General features: G+C 41.6%; 1 protein-coding gene across 1 annotated transcript in view; it reads right to left on the bottom strand.

Moving 5' to 3' along the window:
• SIAE (sialic acid acetylesterase) overlaps positions 1-23043 on the bottom strand; it is a 38031-nt gene extending 14988 nt beyond the window's left edge. The window contains exons 1-4 of the mRNA XM_041771350.1: positions 22839-23043; positions 18455-18616; positions 10539-10714; positions 1725-1863 (exon numbers count right to left, since the gene is read on the bottom strand). Coding sequence (XP_041627284.1) covers positions 1725-1863; positions 10539-10714; positions 18455-18616; positions 22839-22905 — 544 coding nt within the window. The 5' untranslated portion in view covers positions 22906-23043. The remainder of the gene's footprint in view (positions 1-1724; positions 1864-10538; positions 10715-18454; positions 18617-22838) is intronic.
• Positions 23044-23056: the final 13 nt, after the last annotated feature.

Raw genomic sequence — 23056 nt, 5'->3', positions numbered from 1 at the left:
ACTCCAATGTTCATAGCAGCCATGTTCACAATAGCCAAACTGTGGAAAGAGCCCAGATGTCCATCAACAGATGAATGGATAAAGGAATATTAGCCATCAAAAAATGGAATCTTGCCATTTGCAACAACGTGGATGGAACTAGAGGATATTATGCTAAGCAAAATAAGTCAATCAGAGACAGACAATTATATGATTTCACTCAAATGTGGAATTTAAGAAACAAAAGAGAGGATCATAGGGGAAGGGAGGGAAAAATAAAACAAGATGAAATCAGAGACAGAGACAAGCCATAAGAGACTCTTAATCACAGGAAACAAACTGAGGGTCATTGGAGGGGAGGGGTTGGGTGATGGACATTAAGGAAGATGTGTGATGTGATGAGCACTGGGTGTTATATAAAACTGATGAATCACTGACCTCTACCGCTGAAATCAATAATACATTATATGTTAATTAACTTAATTTAAATTTTTTTTAAATGTGGGAGCAGAGATTACCAAAGTAAAGCAGGTACAGACAAAAAAAAGGGATAAGAAAAAGCACAAGGGACCACATCTGGAGGAAGAGACTGAAGAAAGAAAAACGAGAGAGAGAGAGAAGTCAGAGGAGAAGCATTAGGGAGAGGAGGTACCATGCAAGCCAAGAAGAGTGTGCACTTTCTACTTTTTTAAGACTGATTTATTTATTTATTTATTTATTTATTTATTAGCTTACTTTATTTTAGAGACAGAGAGAAAGAAAGCAACAGTGCTTTCTATTAGGGCACAGGGAGAGGGAGAATCCCAAACAGAGTCCCCACTGAGCACAGAGCCAGCCATGGGGCTCAATCCCAGGACCCTGAGATCACGACTTGCGCCGAAATCAAGTCAGACGTTCCACTGACTGAGCCGCCCAGGCGCCCCTGGAACATGCAGTTTCTAAAAGCGGTGGTCAGCAGCGTCAAGGGCCAGAGAATCCAGAGTATATAATTGGAAGAGCAGCAGTAGCCTTGAGGTGAACAAGTTGTTGAGATGGAAGCAGAAGCCAAATTACAAAGAACACATGGAAAGGCAGTGAAGAGAATGAGAACAAAAGATGTTCTAGGAAAGCTTAACAAAGCGAAGGAAAGAGGTGAGGCATCATGAGAAGGGTGTTTGTTAAGTTTCATTTTGCTTTGTTTCATTAGAATAAAAGAAAGACTAAATCTGAGAGCAGGGCCTGTGCCTGTCCTGCTCACTGCTGTATCCTTGGGGCCCAACACAAAGCCTGACACAGAACAGGCAGGAAATAAAGATTCTATGCTGAATGGACAGGGGCGTGGAAGGCCAGAGCTCGAGGGGTAAAAGAAAGGCCACGGAGGGGATGGCCCCCGCATCAAAGGCAGCCCTGAAAGGACACCAGTCAGTTGGGTTCAGACACAGAAACAAAGGAAGGGGGAGAAAGGAGAAGCGCGTTGAGGCAGTGGGGAGAGACACTGGCGGAGCTCATGCTGCATGGCCTCAGTGTGTTCAGTGAAGCTCAAGGAAGCATCATTGCTCATAACAAGATGGAAGAGTCACTGATGGGATCTTGGGAGGGAATGTGAAATGGCTACTGTCAGAAATTGGGTGGCCAGTCAACAAGGAATGAGGAAAAGGATGGTGGGATCATAATAAATAGATCAGAACCGAATCCGGGATTACGGATTCCACCCAGGGCACTGACCCATCATGTAAGAGATGGCCCATGTCCCAGCGATCGCTTACCTGTGGTGGGCTTAGCCCACTGCAAGTCAACCTTAGCAAGATCCTCCAGCTCCTGCTCTGCCTGAATGAGTGACACGGAGAAGATACGGACAGACTGATAGGCTGCGGTGTTAGCCAGCTCCCTGGTGGCATTGAATATCTAGAAAAGAAACAGCAATGTCATTTCTTACCCCCACCTAGTGGGTGGTCAACTATCCTACTACCTCTTAATAAACACTGCTAACCCTCTGACCTCCTACTGAGCCTTCATATACCAAGATCAATCAAATAAATAACCAAAACCAGAGATGGGCTGGTCTGAGTCACCTTGATCCACCTTGATGAACAAAGACCATGATGAACCACATCCCCGAAGAAAGCAGGAATGCAGTGAAATGTGAGATCTCCAAGAGCAAGTCTGAATCAGATGAGGTCTAGGCTGAAGGTCAACTACCAATTAGACCACTGTGATATCTTAAAACTAAAATAAAAAAACTAAAATACTTCTCTTCAGAAAAAGTATCTGATGACATAAACTTAGCATTAACTTATTTTCAAAATGGAGCCCAAAAGGCCGGGGGGAGGTAGATTTGTGTAATCCACAGCACATGAGAGAGGTGTCTTCCAAAGGAACACACCTGAGAAACACAACTGTAGAAGGATTGAAACATACCAAAAAGTCTCAAATGCTTATATTCTCATCTCATCCTGGCACATCACCCAAGAAAAGCACGGGACGCATGGCAGTTCGAAAGGTGTTGTTCACTGTGACTGCTGAGAGCACGCCCAAGGAACCAGACAAAGAAAAGCATCCATCCAAAGACACCACTTTTTCCCAAATCCCTTCCCAAAACCTCCCCAGTTGCCAAGAGCATGACAGCAATGGCTTGGACCTTTTCTGGATGAGGATGAGCTCTACTGAGTGGTTTCTTTGTTAGTCATTCCTCTATGAGCTTACTCAAAAGTGCTATTTCCTCCCATCCTGACTTTGCAGCTAGGTTTTTCTTTAAGAATGTATTGTAAATATATTGTTTTGTTTTGTTATTTGTGTGTGTGTGTTTTTCCTCATCTTCTCTCTACTCCCCTAGCCTCGTCTGGTTTTCCCAAAACAAAGGGCTAACAGAAGCATCAGGAAGCCCAGTTATCATTGGCCTCAGGGAACAAGAAGAGCTCCAGCTGACAGGACTGCCACAGCAAGAGGCGCAGGAGGCTGGGATTCTTTCCATTGGCCTCTAGCCACAGAGTGTGCAGCTGGCTCCATCTCCCTCCCACCCACCACGGGGAATACAGCTGGCCCTCCAGCCCACGGTGGAGAGAAACCCTGGAGCAGCCAGGGTGGCCCCCACAGGGCATTTCATTGAAAGAGGCTGCCCCTTGCACCGCCTTTTGACTTGCCACAGAGCCTGCTGCGGCCAATAAGCCGGGCCAGCTGCAAATGAAATGTCTGGGGTGGGGGGTCCCCCAGGGAGCCACAGCTTGAGACGCCCCCTGGGTGACAGCAGCTCTAGCCGGTCAGGGTTAGGGGCCTTCCTGCTAGCAGGACAGAGATTATATACGGTCTCCGGAAAGTTCCATAGGAAATCCAGACCTGTTTGTTCAGAATCCTGCCTGGCAAGCCTACTGTAAAACAAACAGCAAAAGAGTAAAAACAGGCTACAGAGCTCCACAGTCTATTCTGGCAGGAATATTATTTTTCAGCAGCAAGTACCTGTAAAATGTCACCTCCCTGGAAATCAGCTCTGCTCTGAGCGCTAAGGATCCTACGTTGCTGCCATGGAAACGGGGATGAAACCGCCTTCCTTTCTCTCCACCCACACGGGCTTCCGCAGCGACTGGGAACTCGAGTGCCTCCATGAGATGCCAGTGTGGGCAGGCGGTGTGGACCAACCGGCGACGGGTCGCGGAGACCCGCTGCTAGCCCCGTGGAGCAGGGCAAGACCAACACGGTCCTAGGTTACCAGCACATGGAACCGGATCCCAACCCCGGGCTGGGAAAAAGTTCCTTTTTCAAACTCACATTTGCGTACTGTTTCAAGCCCAAACTCGAAAGCCATAGCAAGTGTTAAAAAGGGTGGTGCTGGGGTGGGGGGCGATTCTTGCTCTACCTGATGACAATTCCTTCTGAAATTGGTGTCCTTTCCCAGTGTCACCAAGCCCTCTCGATTGGAAGCGCTTCCTCGGGGATATTGGCAGTGAATTTAGGAATAAAGAGATTTCAGGAAGATTTTCATTTAAATGACACTTGGTTTCCCCGGCTGATCAAAGGGGAAGCCTTACTCCATCTGCTGAGATCAAATTTCATCTCATCAAACACCTCAGTGTAATTATTTTTCTACCAAGTATTTAAATGAGGATGTAAATGAATACCAAGGTATTTGAAGTCATTAAGGCTGCTGCGGCTGAGAGGGAGACCCACTGCCTCTCCAGGGACCCCCAGTTCACCATCAAAGCAGCTGCTCGCCGGTGTTCATTTTGTAACCTTTATGCCACATTCTTGAATTAATGAAGAAACGTCAAGAATCTATTTTCCTCGGAGAATCTTGGCATGGGGTCTGCATGAGGGAGCAAGGCATGTGTGTGAGAGTATGTGTGTGTGCGCCGGGGACACGCGGGGAGCTCTACTTAAAAGAATCTGGATTCTGTACGTTGCGGTCCCTTCTACTACAGTATAACTGAGCAGTTTTAAAGTAGAGGGAACAACTATAAACAAGCCAGCCATCATAACTCCCGTGAATCTTTTATTGTAATATGGTACCAGCCCTTTGCTTCTGGATTTTGACTTCTCTACGTGTAAAGGAGGAATGTCAGGATTGCCACGATATTGAAAACTGGGTTTCCTAACACTGGCCATCTTCTTCTGAGCCTAGCTAGAAATATCCAAGTCTTAAGACCTACCCTGACTTAGGAGGCAACAGATGAACGTTTAGACTTTTCTCCATTTATACACATCTCACTCAGCGTTATAAATAACACTCAATCTTAAAATTCCACTTTACCCTAACAACAAGATGGGCATACAATCTGCCATTTCCTTCATTTGAATGTGAAGAGTGGTAGGTTATAGTAGAAATCTTACCTCCTCAGAAAAGTCATGTGGAGGGGGGCAAAGAGAAGAGAAAGACACCATGTGTGTGTACGTGTGTGTGTGCGTGCACATGCATGTACATGTGTGTACGTGTGTGTGTGTGTCTTTTGTGCTGGGAGTCTTTAGAGGAAAAGGAGCAAAAGGGATAAAAGAGGAGTCATATAAAGCATCTTTTTGATCAAAAAACAAAGTTCTACACAGTGCTAAGAGACTGGAAAACTTGGCTTTGGATACCGTCAGCACCTAAAATGCTGTCTTACAAACTAAGTGCATGATTTAAAACAAAAAAATAAAAAATGAACACTTGGCTGTGTCAGAAGGAATCTTTTTTTTCTATCTCCCTGTATCTCAGAGCTTGTAGCCTTAGTCTAATGCACTAGATGCGTAAGAGTAAATTCTAGGCAGAGAGAATGTGTTCACTCTTAACAATATCAAAATCTGATTTAGCTTGACAGAAAATGGGATGCGATCCCCTGGCATAGACTGCTATTGAGAACCTAACTGTATAGATACAAATACATCTGGTCCATGCCTTTCTGTGCAAACAGGAAACTACAATTAAAGCATTAAGGAAAGTACTGTTTTCCTTAGTGAGTTAACAGCAATCCCACTTCTATACAAAACCATGCTTTCTCTCAAGATACAAAACTTCAATTTTGCTTCCATTCACTAGCACTAAAAGGGAACACAAAGTTCACCTTAATAAACATTTAAATTCAAAGTTGTCCATATATTTAAGCAGGGCAGGAAACAACAGTAAATAACACATCAGTTATGAAGCCATAAACACAAGAATTTAGATTCTGAATTACAAAACTAATAAAAAAAAATGAAGTAGATATGTCCAGAGTAGGATCTTTTTAGTAGTATTATTTAGTAATTGGTTAACAAAAGAAAAAGAAAAAAAGCAATCGGGTAGAAGCAATAGAAGCAAAACAAGAAATCATAAAGTAAGTGAAAGGACTCAATTTCATAATCTGAAGATAAATGAATTGAGATCATAGTGTCATAGAGATTTTTAAATCTCAAACATATTTATTTCTCAAAAATTGAGAAGTAGATAATATGAGAAAGTCAGGGAAATAAAAATCAACTTGAGAAGAAATTAAGTTTTAGAGGAAGAGCTGGAGAGATAATAATCTTTTCAAGTTCTTAGCCTATTAAAGGAAACAAATCAAAGTATGCAGAACATATCTGCGCCAACCCATAATGTAAATTAAATAATTTATTCCTAAGATTCTTGTTTCTATAACGTGAGTCCTTATTGTAAACTGAGCCTTTGATAAATATTTAAGAGATTAGTTAAGTCAATATCAGTTTCTTGTTTTTATAGCTTTTAAAAATTATAGTTATTTCATGCTCATTATAGAAAAATCAGAACATACAGATAAGCAAAGAAAATCAATCCCGATTTCAAATGTGCCAAAGAACTTAAATCTCTAAAGTTCTGATATTGCACAAAAAAATCTTTACTCCTCTTTCAGCAATATTTTAAGCTGACAGAGTTTCAATATGTCTATGAACTTGCTAATCCACTGTCCAACCCTGATTCCAATTTAAATGAAACAACAATGGTCTCCCTTACTTTTATTTTAAATCAGATAGCTCCCACCAAACAAATGAAACAATGACATTTCTGAGGCCCAAAGCACTCATCCCACCCTATCCAGAAATCCACTCTCTTTATTCTAAACAGTTTTTGTGTTTGAGAAAGTAGAGCTGATCTTAAAAAGAAAGCTGAGGGCTGAAGACATATAGCACCAAGGCTTTTTTTCTACCACTGCTGCCTTGCTAGAATACCAAACTAAAAGGTGTGCTTCCCTCAGTAACTTTTTGAGTGTCCTTTTTTATACAGCTTTACTGAAGAGACCTCACTCATAGTCTATTAGAGGAGCCCCATTCTCTAATAGCAACACAGATAGGAACTCTTCAAAGTGACTTTCATTGCTGACCACCATATTGGCAAGTCAGCATTCCACTGTCCTATCCCACTCAATTCTCCATGTCCTCCCTTGGATGCCTACCCAGTGCTCTTTCACCCAACATTCTAGCAGGGTACATAGAGCCTAGGGAAGTCCCTACATAGTTATAATAAAGGAGAAAATATGTGAGGTCTCAAAATTTAAGAACTGTTCACCTTCAAAGACCATGACTGAAACAGAGAAAGAAGAATTGATGCCAAAAAAAAAAGAATTGATGCCAACTAAAGAAATCCTAAGCTATGAAAAAGGTGAGCAAAAAAAGAGTTATCAGTAGCCTATTATTTCTTTCTGTGAAAGAAAAAATCATATATAAACATATTCATTTGACATATGAATATATATCAATTTCATGTATGATGCCTAATTAAAGTATCAAGATGTCTACCGCTTACCTTGAGATAGTTCACACACACACACACACACACACACACACAAATAGATAAACCAAATATGGCAAAATATTAACACCTGTCAATCTAAGTGATGAGTATATAGGTGCGTATAAATATCTTTTGTGTGTGCTTGAAACTTTTTATAATAAAAAGCTTTTTTAATGGTGATATCTTATATTTGAACAGCAGTTTTCAATTTATAAAGGCCTTTTAGAAACAAACACAATAATCTGTAAATTAGGTCAGATATAATCACAAATGTAGTATAGTCATGAAAACTAATTCTAAGACATTTAACAAAATTCATCATACCTTCATGATAAAAAAAAAAAAACAGTTTTTATAGAGGGAAAACTCCTCAATATGATAAAAGGCACTTATGGGAAAACCCACAAGTAACATCACACTCAGTGGTGAAAGAGTGAAAGCTTTCCTCCTAAAACCAGGACAAAATATGGATGTCTGTTTTCATCACTAGTATTCAATATTGTACTAGAAGTATTAGCCAGAGCTATTAGATAAGAAAAAAGAAATAAAAGGCATTCATTAGGTAAATCTATCTCTATCCACAGATGATATGCTCTTATATTAGAAAACCCAAAAAATCCACAAGAAAGCTACCAGAATAAACTAATTCAGCAGTTTCGGGGTACAAGATCAACATGCAAAAGTCACTTGTCTCTATACACCAGCAATGAGCAGTGCTAAGAGGAAACTAAGAAAGAAATTTTATTTACAATTGTATTAAAAAGAATTAAGTACTTAGGAATAAATCTAGCAAAGGAGGTAAGAGATGTGTACACTGAAAACTGTAAAACATTGCTGAAAAAAAGTAAAGATCTAAATTAATGGGAAAACATCCCTTCATATCAGGAAGGCTTAACACCATTAAAATGTCAACATCACCCAAAGCAATCTACAGATTCAACATAATAACTAACAAAGTTCCAACAGCCTTTTTTCCCAGAAATGGAAAAGTATATCCTCACATTCATATGGAATTGCAAGCAACCCTAAATAGCCAAAACAATCTTGAAAAAGAAGAATAAATTTGGAAGACTCATACTTCCCAACTTTGAAACCTACTACAAAGCTACAGTAATTAAAAGAGTAAGGGGTAGCCCAGGTGGCTCAGTGGTTTAGCGCCGCCTTCAGCCCAAGGCCTGGGCCTGGAGACCCGGGATCAAGTCCTACATCGGCTCCCTGCATGGAACCTGCTTCTCCCTCTGCCTGTGTCTCTGCCTCTCTCTCTCTCTCTCCATCTGTCTCATGAATAAAATCTTAAAAAAAAAAAAAGAGTATGGTACTGGCATAAGCAGAGACATATAGACCAAAAGAATAAAATAGGAAGCCAGAAATAAACTCGCACATATATGGTCAATTGGAGTTCCAAGAGTTCAATGGGGGCAAGGACAGTCTTCAACAAGTTCTTCTGGGAGAACTGGATATCTATTTGCAAGAGAATGAAGTTAGACCTTCACCTCATACCATATATAAAAATCGACTCAAAAAAATGGATCAAAGACCTAGAACTATAGAATTCTTAGAAGACAACGTTGCGACACTGGATTTGGCAACAATTTCATGAATATGACACCCAAACCACAGACAACAGAAAAAAAATAAACTAGACTTCACCGAACTTTTGTGTATCAAAGGACATACTCGAGAAAGTGAAAAAAATGACAGCCTACAGAATGGGAAAATATTTGCAAGTCAAAGATCTGAAAAATGTTTAATATCTAGAATATGTACATAATTCCTACAATTCAACAACAACCCAATTGAAAAAAGGGGCGAAGAACTTAGACATTTCTCCAAAGATATATAAATGACCAATAAGTACATGAAGTAACACTCAATATCATTAAACATTAGGGAAATGCAAATCAAAACCACAATGAAATAACACTTCATATCTACTAGCATGACTATAATAAAAATATTTTTTAATTTAAGAAAAATCCAGAAAGTAACATGTGCTAAAGAAATCAAAACCTTTGCAGAAAGCTGGTAGGAACGTAAAATAGTACAGGCACTGTGGAAAAATGGTTTGGTGGTTCCTCAAAAGTTAAATATAAAACTAACAGATGATCCAGCAATTTAGCTCATAGGTATATACCCAAAAACATTGAAAGCAAGGACTGGAAGAGATATCTCTAGAGCAATGCAGCATCATTCACAATAGCCAAAAAACAGAAACCTCCCAAGCGTCCATCAACAGAAGAATGGATAAACAAAATGTGGCATACACAATGGAATACAATTCAGTCATAAAAAGGGACAAAATTTCAATATATGCTACAACATGGATAGACCTTGTAAACATTATGCTTAGTAAAATAAGTCAGACAAAGAAGGACAAGGATTGCATGATTCCATTTACAATAGCATCTAAAAGAATTGAATATTTAGGAATGAATAAATCCAGCCAAGGAGGTACACCAAAAACCGAGGTACTAAGAAGAGGCAAATTCATAGAGAGAAAGCAGAAAAGAAGTTACCAGGGGGCTGGGAGAAGGGGAAAAGGAGGACTTATTGTTTAAGGGGTACAGAGTTTATGTTGGGGATGAAGAAACAATTCTGCATACAGATAGTGGTGATAGGTACACATAGGACTGTGAATATATTTAATCCCACTGAGTTGTATACTTAGCAATGGCTAAAATGATAAATATGATGCTATATTCATTTTAACCACAATTGTTTTGTTTTTTTTTTACCACAATTGTTTTTAAAAAGCACATTTTGAAAACAAAGCCTCAGAAATACAAAGTGATTTGCTCCAAGTCACACAACTGGTAAAAGGCAAAGCCAACATTCACTCTCAATTTGTTAAATCTCCATGACAACAAAAGACATGTATTATATTAGACGCATAGCTTAACACAAAATCTAATTGTTTTGATTTCTGAGGCTCTCTCCAGAAGCTCATCTTCTAAAACCTATCAAAAAGAAGAATAATCTACTTTATCTTTCAATTTGATGTGAAATCCGCCTGACCGTCAGATACTTCATCTTCTGCCTTTAGCTCAGAAAGGAGAGAAAACAGTGCCCTGCACCCTTACACTGAACTAGGTGTGATTAAGAAAGCCGGCTCTGGAGTCACACTGCCTGTTCATATCTGGCACCACTATTAACTGTGTGACCTAAGTAGGTAAATTAACCTCCGTTAGATGAGGACCAGTGTCCTCATCTGTGAGATGAACAACCGTACTTACCTCATTAAGCTAAATTAATTATTACATGCCACAAACTTAGAAAAGACCTTAGTCCATGGTTTAAAAAAAAAAATTCTTGCCCCCTTCTTCCTCCTTCTTTTTCTTCTTCTTCATCATCAACATTATTTTATTAACACTGAGATTCTGTAAATTACCTGTGAAACCGTCATCTGCATGTTACTCTGCCCACTGCAAAGCCAGACATCTCCAAATAAGACATCATGAACTCTCAGGGTGAAGTTCATTTTCCCAAATGTCTGCTGTGCCATCACCTCATAAGGTCCACCAGGCTTCATAGGATCCAGTACCACCATCCAGCTGTTAGAGTGTGCTGAAATCATTGAAAGGCTCATTGATAATCATTGATTAAAGAATTAATCAATCAATTAAAATGAAATTAAAGTCCAGTCCTGCCATGCATCACACTCATTTGTGGCTAAACGCAGCCATTGTGATGGACTGAACTCAAAGATACGAAGATTGGCCAAATTTCACACAAGCAAATAAGAAATAACAAAAGCAACAGCATTTCTATGCTTAATCTGTGCTAGTCCCTCCTTCCTTGTAACTGAAGCATTTATAAGAAAAATAAATCAGCCAGCTGTAATCCTAAATGAGAATAGACAAAAACCGAGATTAAAATTCAGGGAGCTTAATTTAAAAAAACAAACCACAAAGTAGAAATTCCTATTAAACTAACCAACTGTCAATATTAATAGAATCATAACCCAATAGATTTACACAGGGCCCCAAACAAATTTGAAATTATCTAATCAAAGGTGAACACAGGTTAGAGAAAATCATTTATAATCTGGAATTTCCCCTTACGTGATGGTATCATCCTTGTCATCAATCACCCACCCACACCCCATGTTGCTTCCAAGGATTAATGCTACCAGTGGGTCTGAGTTCTCCAGACTCACAGGTGAGTGCAGAGAGTGACATATAAAGAAGCAGTAGGAGCATACAAATTAATCTCTCTGTGAAGAAGACATTTAGACGTGCCCAATTAATTATTTTCACAGAGTTATTTACCAGACTCAAGGTTTTCGGACTCAATTAGGGAGATGAAAAGCTATCCAAGACCCTATTTCAGAAATTCATAGCATATTCCTTAGGAACCACCCCCCTACCACCTTCCTACCTCTCACCCACTCATACCACCACCACTGCCAACATCATACTCAGAAACTTAGGGAAAATATCTTCAAAATGGCAAAATTATGCCACAGAGAACCAAACAACATGAACAAAGTTGAAGACGTGAGAGTGAGAAAAATAAAATAGAGAAATGATCGTTGTAAAATAAATATTCTTGGCATAATGCCAAAGAATACAAAATAATCTCTAATTTGCATCCATCAGATCAACGTTAATTCTTTTGTATTTATTTTTATGTTTTATATATTTTTATTGGAGTTTAATTTGCCAACATATAGCATAACACCCAATGTTCATCCCATCAAGTGCCCCCCTCAGTGCCTGTCACCCAGTCACCCCAACCCCCCGCCCACCTCCCCTTCCACTACCCTTTGTTCATATCAACGTTAATTCAAAGGGAAAGAATGGTAAGAACTGGAAATGGAGCACCCTGAAGTTTTTACAGCAACCTGTAAAAAAAAATGATAATTATAAAAATACTATCCAAGTGCCTACTATGTAGGCACTTAGCAAGAATCTAAGTTCTCTCCAATCAGCAGAAGCCAAGCAGAAGCCTGAGAGGTCCAGATGCACAACAGGAGACTAGTAAAAGCTCCAACCATACAGGATTGCTCAGAGCCTTGGGGGAAATGTCCAAAAGCCTCAAGGCGTCCGCACAAGCGTGCGTGCTTGCTCCTCTCAAAAGTACAACTGACTGAGGTTGCTACTCCCATCCATCCCTTGGAGGTCAACTAAAGCCAGGACCAAATGCTCACTATTGTTTTTATATCACCAATAGCCAGACATCAACATATTAAATGTATAATTCACCTAAAGCAGAAAAATCACTGTTTTGGAAACAGTGGGCAGCGAGTACAGATTGTGTCGCACAGGTGCGATGTGCTCCATATGGCTCGTGCTTCTGAGCAGACAGACGCTCCAATCTGCCCAACTACAGTCTTGCCAAGGTCTTTCCAGGCTTCTTGCACTGACATAGCTTACTGGAGCTCGGTCCTTCTGCCACCAACATTACTCATTTATTGACAAGGTGGTCAAAGAACCTCGGGCAGGACTTTTTTTAGCTCTCTACTACCATACACTCTACTCCTAGCCACTGCCGTTCATTAGATACTCACGCATGGCCTCAACCCACGAAATCCAGCAAAGAAAATGGTCTTTGCCAGGGCTTCTGGAAGCTTGTGCTGCCCCCCAACCAAAAGACAAACGACGGGAAGGAGGGACCTTTGGGCAAGAGATGGCAACACGGTCTTACCACAACAGGTGGGTGAGCTCTCTCCAGCACCTAAAGGGTCTAAGAGAAGCCAGGATCCAGACCTGAGCCTGATTCCCAAGAACTGCCTCCTGAGAACGATCAACTCCCTCAAAGACTTTGGAGAACTCTTCTGCCCTACTCTTCAAGTTCACTTAGTTTCAAGCAGTTTTCCCCTCCCCTCAGTAAAAGGAAACTGAACTGTGGCACAATAATGAGGGTTAAGTGGAGTTATTGCCTGGGAACATGGGGGAAACCAGATCCACCGCAGAGAGCTAACTAGTGGTCAAACTAACTCAGAAACAGCTCATTTAAAACAAGGAGGATTCCCTCCCATGTTAAGTATATGTAAAGGAGAGCAACCCCCTGTGAAGGCTGCTTCTCCAACTAATGGCAAGGGTAGGCTGACAAAGGCAAAAGTCACCATGTTTCCCAAGGAGAACTCATTGGTTTTTGACTGTCAGTTCAGGGCTGGCTGGGCAAAGTGGAGCTTGACACAGGATGATGAAATCCACTTATGGTTTTTAGAAACTGTGTTGGCCCACCAAGTCCACTGAGTTGAATCCAAATAATGAAACTGAGTCATTGACTATGAAGAGTTGGAAGCTCACCATCCATCCAGCTGGCTTTCTGCTGGTCCTGATGGGCCTTCTGAGCAACAGCTTCTTCTGGGCCCTCATCACCTGCTCTCTTATAACCTCTCTTCCAATCCAGGCCCAGGTTTCTGTAAATTCTCATTTTTGTTTCATTCAAATCTCTGCTTCCTCACATTCTTTCTTCTCCCACTAGGGAAGATTCATGTTCTTCCTTCATTATATAGTTTCTTAGAGTGCTTACCGTGTACTAGGCACTCCCATCAGTAAATGACAGAGAGTAAACCCCAGCCCTAAGTTACACCAACAGGAAAGCCATGCAAACTGATTAGGGTTTTGTCTTTCCATGTCCAAGGGTGAGTGTACCTGGTGGCCTATTTCTTCCTGTCCCTCTTCTCTTCATACTCCGGCCAAGGGCACAAGTGAAGAATTCTCTCCATTTTCTCTCCACCTCCCTGACCAACCCCCAGCTCAAAATCAGGGGAACAAATCATCAAAGGGAAAAAACATTAAAAGAAATTTGTCTGAAGACGTGATTAGTCATAAAGTGCTTTCGTGTTTTTTTCTTTTGGCTGTTCATATCAGATGTTAATTATTTTTCAGGTTATTGTGCCAAATCTCAGATGCCAAGAAGAGGAAAAGGAAAATTATCCATGACCTATCCCTTCCCAAAAGAAAAAGCCTAGAGCTGGAAGAAGCAGCCCTGTTCACTTCTTCCCCCACAAAAATCCTGGCACTTCACCAGCTGCAAATCAGTTCAATGATGTGCAGAAGTGACTTGGAAGTCTCAGTGCCCAAACTGGCCCATTACAACCTGCATTTATTCTGTATAAAGTGCATCTCTACCACCGTTAAACATGAATGTAAAAAGAAAAAAAAAAGCTTGCAAATTTTTTCTATCGAGAAAACTGTTTATGCAAGTTAAGTTAGAGCATCCCATGGCAGACACACCCCCAGGTGACACCCAATAAGTCACAGCCTCGTATAATCCCCTCCCCTCAAATGCATGCAGAACCTGTGACTTGCTTCCAACCAACAGAAAATGGCATAAGGGAGGAGATGTCATTCTTGTGATTAGGTTACATTATAGGGAAAAGATAAAGGGGTTTTGCAGAGGGAATTACAGTTCCTAACCAGGTGACTTTAAGTTAATAAAAAAAGGAGATTTCCTTGGGTGGGCCTGACCTAATAACATGAGCCCTTTAAAATAAAGAAGGTCTAGAGATCAGAGATTTGAAACAGCAGAGATGCTTCCATGAATGCTATAGGCATAAGGAAATGAATCTGCTGCAACTTACAGGAGCTTGAAGAGGCTCATTCCCTAACCAACCTTCCAGATGAGAACATGGCCCAGCCAACACTTAATTTCAGTCTTGGGGGACCCTGATCAGAGAACCCAGCTGAGTGATGGCCCAGGCTTCAGATCTCTAGAAACTGTGTCACGATAAAAGTGTGTTGTTTTAAGTACCTAAGTTTTTGGTATTTTATTGTGTAGCACAGTGCATGCTGACACTGCAACCAGGAGGTTTTGTTGGTTTTTTTTTTTTTTTCTTCTCTAAGGGGTTTAAGCTTTTTGTAATTTTCTAAGCTAGAGAAAATATCTCTACTCACCTCAATCATGATGAAAAATCGAGACACACTCTCATTTTATCACCACCACCCCCTCAAGCATCCCTCAGGTACCTCAGAGTGAGAGGATACACCCTATCCTCCTCCATTTTATTCCTTGTGTCTGAAAGAATCATCATGCATCATTTGTTAATATGGTTGGGCTTTTTTGTTGTTTTTGTTTTTGTTTTTGTTTTTGTTTTTGTTTTTGTTTGTTAATATGGTTTGAATAGGCCCAGTACCTGGCCCATATTCCCAATCATCCCTCAAGTTTTAATTTTCCCAAAGCTTAATTGCCAGTTGTCCTGGACAAAAACCTGCCTGCTGTTAATTCCATTTTGTTGTGGGCACCCAGGGGATTGATTATAGGTAATAAGTTAAATATTAACAGAGACAAAGTGACAATTTGAGATAGTCTAGCTGAAAATCCCAGAGTCCTCGTCAAAATTTAAATAGAAATCAACCCTCCAATATACCCTGGAATGTTTCCTTTGAGAAGCATTTTCTTGGTGCCCTATAAAATTTCCTACATGTCTCCCTCCCTCCTTTACTCCAAATAACACTTTACCCACTTTGCATCATGTGAAGAACAGAGCAAGATGCCCCTATCGGTAGGTTTATGGATCTATGTAAAATAAATACCTTTCTTCTCTACCTAGCAAATGTGGAGAGACTAAGAAATAGATCTAGCCCCACCGCCAATAACAACCACTCCTTTTCCCGTGAAATTACCATCAACAATCCATGAATCACTTGGTTCCCTTAAGCTGTTGCTGGATATTTTAACTTCAAATGACACATCACTTTGCAGTGAGGCAACTGAAGCATTGCTTAAATCAAAAGTACCAAACGTGAAAGGATAGCAAGAAAATGAGTTCCTGGAGGATGGGCACGATTTGTATTCTTCCTTGTATTTTCCAGGGCTTCGGTGTTTTATACACAATAAGCCCTCAACTGATATCTATAGATAAGTGAGCAAGTTCACTACCACCGTGAAGGAAAAGAAAGGCTCATCCCTTAATTGTTACCTTTTACACCTTGTTATCACTACCTACCCTCTTGCCTCATCTCTGGCCACTCCAAATCTTGGTCCTACAATCGCCATGAAGGGGGAACAAACTAAAAATAATGCATAAGAATGTTAAAAGAGAACTGAAATGCTATATATATGGGCAGAACAGAGCAAGATGCCCCTATAAGTAGATTTATGGATCTACATAAAATAAATACTTTTCTTTTCTACTAAGCAAATGTGGAGAGCCTAGCAAATATATATAAAGTGTATATATACACACATACATATGTATATATGTATATATATGCATATATGTATGTACATCTTCTGTATCTACCATTACAGTACTATGTAGTCTCTGTCTCCTAAATATTTATTGGTATGTTAATTATTAGCACCAAGGAAATCCTATTTATTGTTTTTAAACTACAGAGGTTCTTTGGATTCCTAAATCAACATCATTTACTGAGATTACCAGTATTTATTCTCTGTGCTGTTAATTTCTAAGATAGACACAAAAAGAGAGCACTGCTCATCTCTCGAATTGAGTCTATCTTCAGTTTATCCTATAGGCCACCAGTAGCATTTAATCTAATGGTGAACAACTTCTCAATCAGCTTAAGCTTTCCTTTTAACTCTCTTAGTTTCACTCAATAACATTCTTACCTCAAAAAGTGTTGAAATCCAAGAACTAGAGGCACTCACCTGGCATCTAAGGCTGGTACATAGTATTTAAAAATGTTTGTTGAATGGAAATGAATTACAAAGAGCCTGTACCAGAATCTGGATCACTCTGAACTGGATATTGACAGAACTAATCAGGCAATCCTTGTTTTCAAGGGCCAAAAACACTTCCACAAGCTTCCCGGTCATATATATATAACCAAGTCACTGTTTAAACCACCAACTCCCACATTCACCCCACTGCTCCCCAGAGTAGCCTCCTGACCTGTCTCTCACCTTCAACACCCCATAATTCTACCACTACCTCTAACAGAGATCTGATCCATTCTCCACTTGACCCAGCTCTGACTGTGGCCTCCTAATCCAGTAATTTCCAGCTATGCTCCTCCACATGCTGTTATGCAGCTTAATCTCTTCTAGACAGAGAATCCTTTGTAGGACCTGTCTGCTCTTGGAGGCTTCTGGTCCTAGCCTTCTTGAACATGCCTACAGCCACTACCTCAGGTCAGGCCTGCATTGTCTCTTGCCTGAATATCATAATAATTGGCTAACAGTTCTCACCACCTCTACTCTTACTGATCCCCAATCCACTTTCCATAGTGCTGCCAGAGTAATCTTTCTAAAATACAAATCCGACTGTCGATCCAAACTAGAGTATACACTCCTTAACAGTGACAGACAAGTCTTCCTACATTTTAAACCTTCTCTCCCAACGTCTGCCAGTAGCCACATACCCCACTGTTCAAGCAAACCAACCTGCTCACCTTTCTCCAAGAACCTGTGCTCACTCGTGCCTCTGGGCTTTCATCCAGGCTCTTCCCCCTACCTGGTTTGCCCTACTCATCTTTCAAGATAAACCTTGGGTTAAGTGAATTATCTCTCCGAAGCACTCCATGGCACATTGCTCTTCTACATTGTGGCACCTAACACACTTATGTGTAATTGCTTAATATTTTTCTGTCTCCTCCCCTAAGCTGTAAGCTTCCTTAGGAGAGAGACCATATCTATCTTGCTAATCACTGTCTCACCAGTACCTAGCACAGTATCTGGCACACTGGCACTCGATAAATATTTGACTGACTAAACATAAAATTATTATTATTAATAATAATGGCAGCTAATAATATTAATATTATTAATAAAGTTAATAATGATGATGATGATGGCAGCTTACTATGTGCTTGGCACTGTCCTAAGTACTTTACATGTGTTAATTCATTTAATCCTTGAAATAATCCTAAGTATCATTATTGTCTCCACTTTACAAATAAGGACATTGTGACGCAGAAATAGTAAATAACACAGCCTGAGGTTATATAGTCATAACATGACAGAGTCACAACCTGAACCCAGACAGTGGATCCAGAGCCTAGGTTATCAGGACTCCTTCATACTGCCTCTCCTTCAAATATAATTCAGTTCAAAAGACACCTTCTGTGAAAACCGTATCTTACCATCCAATCTGAATTAGACATTTGTCTTCTGTATCCTATGACACCCTACATACACTTTCATCATAGTATTTATCACACTGCACTTTATGACTTGGTGTCCATTCCCCTTATTCCATGAGATACTGGAGGGCAGGAACTTTGACTCTGTGTTGAGTTTCTTTGTACCCTCAGGACATCACACATGGTACATACTCCAACTTTCATGGATGGATGATAGAGCCTGAGTCAGAACCTTAGCATTCATTTTCAGATTATCCACCAGGTGGCGGAAGAAGACAAAAGCTGAACAGAGGGCGAGCTCCCTTACCTTTCACACTTGTCACTTTCTCCATGATGGTTTCCTGATCTTGGTACAGAGTCACCGTCACTGTGGCTCCCGATGTGCCATAGCCCCAAATCACTGCCCCTGCGGGCTCCTTCTGCAGCACCATGTAGTTATTGATGTAGGAGGCAAAACGAAAACCAACATCTAAAATATAAAACAAACACTTAGAAGAGCATCATTGGAAGATACATCACCAACTGAATCTGGTTACACAGCAAAGAACATAATAAAGCCTTTATACAGGCCAATTTGAATATATCCAGTCCTTTTAATCTTCTAAAACTAGATCTTATGCTTCCTAATTAGGTAAGCAACCCAACAAGAAGAGTTGCCAACAATATGCATCAAAGTACAGGGTGACCAATAAGGAAAACTCAAAGAACCTAGGACAACCAATGTACTGCAAGCCTCCTCACCCTCAGAGCTCTTGATCTGCCTTTGCCCTGGGCTTGGCCCTGACACTTCATTCACCTACAAATTGCTAAGATGCTCCTCTTATACACCCCACAGATGGTATTTATGAGAAAAATAAACCACTTCCTTTCCCTGCTTTCCATTACCACACCCACTCCTTGTTGCTGAGAATAAAGAAACCTGCCTCTCTCCAACACAGCCTTCCCGAATCTATCCCCCCACCCTTTATTTTATCTCCCCCTTTCCATCCTACCAGTATCAATTTCTCACAAATAATTCCCCTTACTGTGTTTTTTTTACAATCCATTAAAAATTCTAAATAAGTATTTATGAACATCTGCAACGTCTGCTTCCTTCCAAGGTAAATTCAGATAAACTAAGATGAAAAAATAAGGTCGGTGAGAAACAGAAGGTCAAAATGTCAGAAGAGAGGTCTTTCGTCTCAATTTTACCCATTTCACAAGCTATATTATATAAAAAGAACAAGAGAGAGCACTTGAAACTGTAGATTCTATTCTAGAGTCACTAACAAGACTGAATAAGAACTCACTTTAACGAGATCATTCCTATTTTTAACATGCAGCCTATATTGAAGTATTTTATTAATAACAAGCATCTATCCAAATTATCTCAGTGAGTTCCTCATCAAAACTTAACAAGGGGGGAAAAAAACTTAAGTTATGTCCCATTTTGTCTGAACAAAACAGACTAAAATCCCTAGAAGAAAATAATTAACAAAGTTAAGTTTTTTTTAAGGGTTTTAAACAAAAATGATAGGCAGGACAGAGAATGAGAACTAACAAGGTTGACATTTTTCTCCCTGGAAGCTACAAATGATGATGGCCCCTTAGGCCACGCTTAACAGGGCAGCATAGCTAATGGGGTCTCCTACACAGACTGGGTGGCCTATTTGTCCTGTGCTTCGAATAACAGCCCAGTTGCTACACATCTTCTGCTCGCTCTCTCTCATGAGCTTTAGTTACATCATAAATCTGACATGACAACCAAAGATCATCCAGAAGGCTGGATAATGGGCTCGAGATGCACAGCTACCACAAGCAAAATGCTCTAAGAAGAGACTCCAACACCCCACAATTGCATAAGCAGGTTGGCAGCATGCTGGAGGGAAGGGGAGAGGCACACGTGTGGGAGGGCCTAGTCTTGGGTAGGTGCTTCATATGGAAGGAAAACTGGAAACCAAAGGGCTAAGAGCTAAGCAGAGAGGATGAGGGTAGGGGGGAACGGAACTGGCTGTCACTTGCACATGAGCCTATGCAAATGAAGAGCTGAGTGCAGCCACTGTCTTACAGGCTGGGGCACATCTTTCCAAGTTCTGTCTGTTTCCACCAATACACACTTAGTGGACCTCACTGTGCCTGGCTCTATTCTGTGTTAAAGAATTTTAGAGATAGAAAGGATCTGAAAGAAAGAGAAAGAAATAAAAAAGAAAGAAAGAAAGAAAGAAAGAAAGAAAGAAAGAAAGAAAGAAAGAAAGAAAGAAAGAAAAGAAAAACAAAGAAAGAAAGAAAGAAAGAAAGAAAGAAAGAAAGAAAAAGAAAGGATCTTTCACACTCGGAAGTAGAATCTTGTTATTTACTGATCAACACTGACCCCCCCCCCCTCCCCGGCTAGATTGGGTAATTTTGGTTAATAGCTTGGATATTAATTAATTAATTCGACAAATATTTATTGATATCTACTGTGTGCCAGACACCATTTTAAGCACTGGGGATATAATAGAAAAAGAAAGGGGAGCCTGAGTGGTTCAGTGGTTGAACATCTACCTTTGGCTCAGGGCATGATCCCAGAGTCCCGGGATCCAGTCCCACATTGGGCTTCCTGCATGGAGGCTGCTTCTCCCTCTGCCTGTGTCTCTACCTCTCTGTGTCTCTCATGAATAAATAAATAAAATCTTAAAAAAAAGAAAAAGAAAAAAAAGAAAGGAAGGCAAAGGGGAAAAAAAAACACAAAACTCCAGCAACAGGGAGGTTCCATTCTACTGGGGAGCTTATTTCTGGCAGGCACAAGCATGCTGCATGTAGCAAACCCCTTTGACCGACCTTAAATCACATAGGTAGTTCATGTCAGGACTTGGAACCAAGCCACCTGATTCCAAAGCTACTGCAATTTCCACTCTGCTGCAGTTAGATACTGGTGGTAAATTAAAAAAAAAAAGTCATACTTTCTGCCCTTATAAAGCTCACATTCCAACCAGATAAGAGTAGACAGTGGAACATTACCAAGGAATTGAGCAATGGACAAAATAGGAGAACAAGAAAGGAGGCAGGACTGGTCATTCCTTTTGTCAAACACAAGACACTTAGCATTTGAAGTTTTTTTTTTAGGTCTTTAATTTTTTTCATCGTTTGGGCATTGGAGTAGAAAACACAAATTAACATTGTGGGGAAATTAAAAGTAGTCATTAGAAGCAGACTGACAAAATTAGGACGGCGGTTAGGTTACCTCTGGTGAGGAACTTGTGGGATGCACTGGGGAGGAACATCCAGGGAGTCTCAATAAAACTGGCAATGTTCTAGATCCTAAGTTGGGTGCAGCACCCTTGGGTGTTCATTTTCTTGTTGCATTGCTCATATATTTTTGTACACTTCAAAATATTATGCAGTCAACATGGGCACAAGGGGGAATGATTTGAAGGAAAGATGTGAGGATATGCCACCGAATAAGAAGGAAAGAAAATTTAAAGCATTAATGAAAAAAATACAGTCATCGGTCATGAAGGTAATGGAACCATAAAACCCAAAGGTGAAGACAGAATACAGGACTGGCATTGAAGTTAACAGCCTTTAAGAGAAGATCTAATAAAAGAATGGCCCTGCTCCCATATGCTAGGCTCAAAGGTCACTGAGTGGGGATGAGAATCAGCAAGGGATCCCCGGGGGGCTCAGCGGTTTAGCATCCGCCTTCAGCCCAGGGGGTGATCCAGGGGTCCTGGGATAGAGTCCAGCATCAGGCCCCCCCACTGGAGCCTGCTTCTCCTGCCTGTGTCTCCGCCTCTCTGTGTGTGTCTCTCATGAATAAATAAATTAAAAAGAGAGAAAATGCTATGCAGAATGCTGCTGGTTTACACTTGTGTTAAAGCCTGAGAAACTCCTGATGGGCCACAGTTGGTCTCAGTCTGTGTAGTTTTGGGTTCTCAGGTAAAGTAACTGCCAGTTTTCTGCACTCTGTCTTCACTTCTCACTTCAACCTATCTTTCTTAGCAGGGATCTTTGGGATCCACTCTTTGAATGGCTTGAAGAAAACAGGTGCGGCGTGAGCACTTTCCTAGGCATTAATTAGTGGGCAGATCCCACCTGCTGGTTCTCCATGGTTGTGGCTCGGCGTCCAGCCCGGGCCCTCAAATGGCAGGATCCCACCTGGACAGTAATCCAAGTGACTACTTGGACTCCGCCACATCACGCATATAACCTCACCAGCGCCCTCTGTCAGCTGCGCCAGAGATCAAAGCTAGGCCTTAAATACTCTGAGCTACTGAGGGGGTTGTATTTCTTAGCCCTAATCACCACTTAAAGTAGTCAGATGTAATTCCCCCAAGGAACCAAGCTCCAAGCACACCCTCCCCAAGGGTACCACTGAGGGGGCAGCAGGGAAACGCTGTGGGTGATGACTCAGTCACCTGTTTCCAAATATTACCTAACTCGCTTCGCCCCCTTCCCTGCGGGTTCCCCTGCAGTTATCCCGGACCCCGAGGGCCTCGGTCCGGCGCGATCGGGCCTCCGGGCTCAGACACCCAAACCTCCCGTCTGAGCCACAAGGGGCATCGTGACGACGGCGGGAGGACGCGGACCCGCCGGCACCCCCGCCCAGCAGGCCCCTGCGGCCCAGCCCGGGTCGGAGGGCGGGCGCCGGGGTGGCAGGTGCTGCAGAGGACGCGGGACCTCGGAGCCCGCGCAGGCCGGCGGGCAGGGGCCGGGCGAGTGCGCCGCCTCACCTGCACTCGTGGCGGCCGGCAGGACTAGCGGCAGCACCAGCCCAAACACAAACCTCGGCGCTGCCATGTTCGCGAGGGTCCGCCGCCCGCGTGCTGGACTCCGGGTGGGTGCCCTCTGCAGGCGGGGCCCGGGCCGTGGGCGGGGCCGCGGGGGGGGCCGTGGGCGGGGCCGTGGGCGGGGCCGTTGGATCTGGCTCCACCCCTCCCAGGCCGCTCGG

This window comes from Vulpes lagopus, chromosome 10, assembly GCF_018345385.1.
Source record: "Vulpes lagopus strain Blue_001 chromosome 10, ASM1834538v1, whole genome shotgun sequence".
NCBI lineage: Eukaryota > Metazoa > Chordata > Mammalia > Carnivora > Canidae > Vulpes > Vulpes lagopus.
This window is presented reverse-complemented; position numbering and strand designations above follow the sequence as displayed.